The sequence below is a fragment of the Sinocyclocheilus anshuiensis genome, unplaced genomic scaffold, assembly GCF_001515605.1.
Source record: "Sinocyclocheilus anshuiensis isolate Anshui unplaced genomic scaffold, SAMN03320099.WGS_v1.1 scaffold419, whole genome shotgun sequence".
NCBI classification, from domain to species: domain Eukaryota; kingdom Metazoa; phylum Chordata; class Actinopteri; order Cypriniformes; family Cyprinidae; genus Sinocyclocheilus; species Sinocyclocheilus anshuiensis.
The window spans coordinates 1,857,272-1,861,339 of NW_015548228.1; the positions used below are offsets into that span (position 1 = coordinate 1,857,272).

At 36.0% G+C, this 4,068-nt stretch overlaps 1 protein-coding gene across 1 annotated transcript in view; it reads left to right on the forward strand.

Moving 5' to 3' along the window:
• Positions 1–293: 293 nt before the first annotated feature.
• Positions 294–4,068, forward strand: part of LOC107654459 (uncharacterized) — a 19,891-nt gene continuing 16,116 nt past the window's right edge. Inside the window, exon 1 of the mRNA XM_016441529.1 lies at positions 294–399. Coding sequence (XP_016297015.1) covers positions 294–399 — 106 coding nt within the window. The remainder of the gene's footprint in view (positions 400–4,068) is intronic.

Consider the following 4,068-nt stretch of genomic DNA (forward strand, 5'->3'; position numbering starts at 1 on the left):
CTGTGTCAAAAATAGTATTAAATTATGGGGTCCACCATAAACAGCCAATATGTTAATAATAGGCATGCCAATAAGCAACTAGTTTATCATGAAAATTGGTCCCTAAACTAAAGTGTCACCAAAATCTTTTGTGTTCAGGATCACTTTTGATGGTAGTTTACATTATCAGCCTCACAGACACACACACTCACAGTTCAATACAATACACATACATAACTATAACCTCGAACAAATTACCTCTCACAAGTGCAAAAATGTGTTTGTGTATGTGTGTCCTCAGTTGCATGTCCATGATGAACAAAAACCTCATTCACCCTGACCCTCATCAGCTAATCGTCAAAGGAACACAACAAAACAACACAGGCCAATCAGACGGTGAGGAGGTAAAGGAGCACAAAGGTGAGAAAGCCAATCAGCATTAAGAATCCAACAGGCTGATGCAGACGTGATTACAGGGTGTAAAGACGAAATGACTTCATCATCCTCAAGTGGAAAACAGTAAAACTGCACATTCTACAGAGACCAAACACATTGTTTGGAGGGCAAAATTGTGGCAAGATGTAGAATTACATTTCCCTAAAGACCTGCATTATGAAATTCATGTTTTTAACGTTGTTTACATATCTATATGGTGTTTTTAATATGCTTAAGGACAAACCACATGCAAATTCATCAGTCAAAGAAGTCCTAGACATAGTAGTTTAAAGATGCGTTTTAAGAGATTAAATGAGTGGCAGGAGCGGGACTTTAAATAAAACACAGAAAATGTAAAAATATATATATATATTATTCCTTAAACAGGTTGCATTCAAAAGCACTCCTGAAAGGTATTCTGCCCCGAAGTGTGTTGCAAGGTTCATTCTATTGTTGTGGGCCTTATGGAAAGAAAATTAAACATTTAGCCTAAATTGTATGAAATAGATATACATTGTGTGTCAACTTTCAGTCTAAAAATACAGATATTGGTATATTTTAATATTTATAATACAGAGTTTTGGTCTGTTTTTCACAGCCCTATACTAGTACCATGGTACAATATATCTAAAAAAAAAACATAGCGCAATGGTATTTTTTGTTACTTCCATGTTAGTGTAAGACTATAAAAATAATAATTTTCAGCATAAAATACAATTTCTCACCCCCTTTTTTTCAAGGCATGCTAGCTTACTGTCATTGTTGGTTAGATTCTTCATTAAATGTCTTATTTAATATCTATTCTGTACCATCTGGCTTTCCATGTGATCACAGAGCACTCTGGGAATTACAATCCCTCTGGAGGTTAGACCCTCTATGGGGTCATTCTGATAGCATCATGACACCACGTTTTGCTTAATTCGGTTTTAAAAGAGTGCCATCATGCAGAGATTTCTGTACCACATGACGCATACTGCACCGGGTATTTGAAGTTTAGCATCAAATACCGACAGAAAGCTTAGTAAGGTGAACCAAAAACAGAGTCTGTGTGTGCATGTTTCTTGTGTGACTGCGTATCCCCTGAGTTTTGTTTCAGGCCTGTTTAAGCTAGCCAGCATCAGGAGAGCATGCATGAAGCAGTTAGCTTCTCTTCAGTAGATCCCCTCAGAGAGAGAGAGAGAGGAAAGAGAGAGGAGAAAGAGTGAGTGTGCATCTGGGGATCTGGCTTACTTATCACAAAATGGCAGGACAGACCGCTCACCACAGGGACCTACAATCATTACGCTTAGTCACTCAGCATGACTCCAGCTATAAAAACAAATACTCACAAACTGAGGGCACATACAAATACAGAAACACCCTCTCATGATCATTTCTATATGTGAACCTAACGTGGCCATTCTGTGAATGAAGGGAGCTTAAACAAATACACCTGACAAGACGTGTCTTAGAGGGACAGTTTACTCAAAAATGAAAATGTTATCTTTGTTAACTCGCCCTCCAGTCCTACACACTGCTATTTTTTTTTATCTGAATATTGCTTTTTATCTAATTACATAGTAACCACATCTATCACAAAAATAAATAAATGGAAAAAAAATCAAGTTTGCGGTAATCTTCTCCAAAGGTGAGCTATCAATTCAAGAATAGTGAGTTGAACTGATGAAGTGGATCGGTTCAACAATTCTCAAGTTCAAGTTGAACTTGACTCAATTATCCATATGTCAAATTAACATCTCAATGGATGGAAAACTTATAATTGAATAACAACTTAAATTATGGCTGTAGAGAAATGTATATTTTTATTCAGCAAGTATTTAAAAGTGGCAGTAAAGACATACTGTTTTAAAATATTTCCATTTCACATACAGTACATGCTGTTCTTTTGCTGTTATATTTATCAAAGATTTCTGAGAAGAAAAAAAATAATATATATCTCATATTCACAATAAAACATTCGTTTGAATGTTCGCTGAGGAAAGTGATATCTTTGTCCTTTCATCTGTTAAGGGTGATTTCCGATGACAGCGCTGCTCAGTGCATTTATTGGCTTTTATGAATTTATTACAAGCTGTTGGTGAAGGTAAAAACACCCTGATGCCCTTGAGCAAATTTTCAAATAGTCCTTATCTTTATTAACAAACCACATATTTGAAGTCTAAACGTAAAATATATTATTGCCATTAAAAACTTTTAAAACTACATTCTGTGTCAAAAATAGTATTAAATTATGGGGTCCACCATGACGCACACTGTGAGAAATATCGCAAGCGGAGTGATACAAACGGTTGGAGTTCTGTTATCACTAGAATATTGCACTCCTATCAGCCAATCAGATTCGAGGACCAGAAAGAACTGCTGTATAAAACATTATAAAATGTTATTAAAACATTTAAATATGGAGCTGTTTATTTTCTCATGCAATAATTTGAAGTGGAAAAAAACATTCAGTGTACTGCACACTTGGTGAGCTTCATTTTATACTATTTTGCCCATAATAAACACATTACTTGGTAACATAATTATATCTTAAATAATTTTACGTTGAATTTTATCTGCTATTAAACCTGTTCAATTGTAATCTGTCTATGCCACAATATACATATGGCTTCAGAAGACTTGGAACATAGATGTATGAATGACTTTTGTTTCCTTTGAGCTGTTGTTCTGTGATAAAAATAAATGTGAAATTTCTCCTTTTGTATTCATGGAGAATGACAAAATCAAAGTTTGGAACAACATGAGTAAATATATTTCTTTCAAACAGACTTCCTTGGTTATTGATGCCAAACACATGCACACACAATTAGCGGCTCCCCAGAAGTAACAGCAGCTTTACTGTAATCCAACCCTATAGATGCACATGCTCACCTCTGATGTGATTAGCATTGAACCAATGCAGCACACAAGAAAAGTAATTAGTTGCTTTGATGAGGAGATTAATGGTTAATGTTTAATCATTCTGGTGGGGTACAGATGGGTCAAGGTTTTCATGTTGCCTAGTGCTGTAGGGAATCAGTATCTTACAAATTGAGAAGCCATGTTGTGATTCTCTGTCATGTAATAGATCTTAATCAGCGCAGCCCAGGACAGCCTATCATGACAGGGAAGACAGACAGAGACAGAGGGAGACATTAATGTTTGAAGAAACTGATGACATGTGAAATTGGATTACATAATCTCTATTTGCTGTTTCTATGTGATTGCGTGTGCATGTGTAAGTGAATAAAGCTCAGTTTTACACCTACACCTATACCTGTACATATGCCATGCCTTCTCCATTGCATTATTTGTGTGCATTTGTGTTTGTGATTGCGAGTGAGAATAAGGAGGGTTTATATCTGAAACTAAATCATATAACCTTGCCATGCAGCCTGTGCTCTAGTCTAGGCAACATCCCCACTGTGTGTGCAAATCACTGAGATAGACCTCTCAGTACCTAGAAAATAACTTTGTATAAATGCTATATTGTCAACCTGCAAAATTTACATAATACTATATTATATAAAATATATATAGAATATTAAATATATGTCCGCTATAGTTCCCTTTCATGGGAACTTCGAACTGCGTCCTCTAGGGGTCGCTATGGGGAACGTCTCGTCGTGACCCGTGTCTGAAGCATACATTGAAAAAACACCAACTCGTTGGACG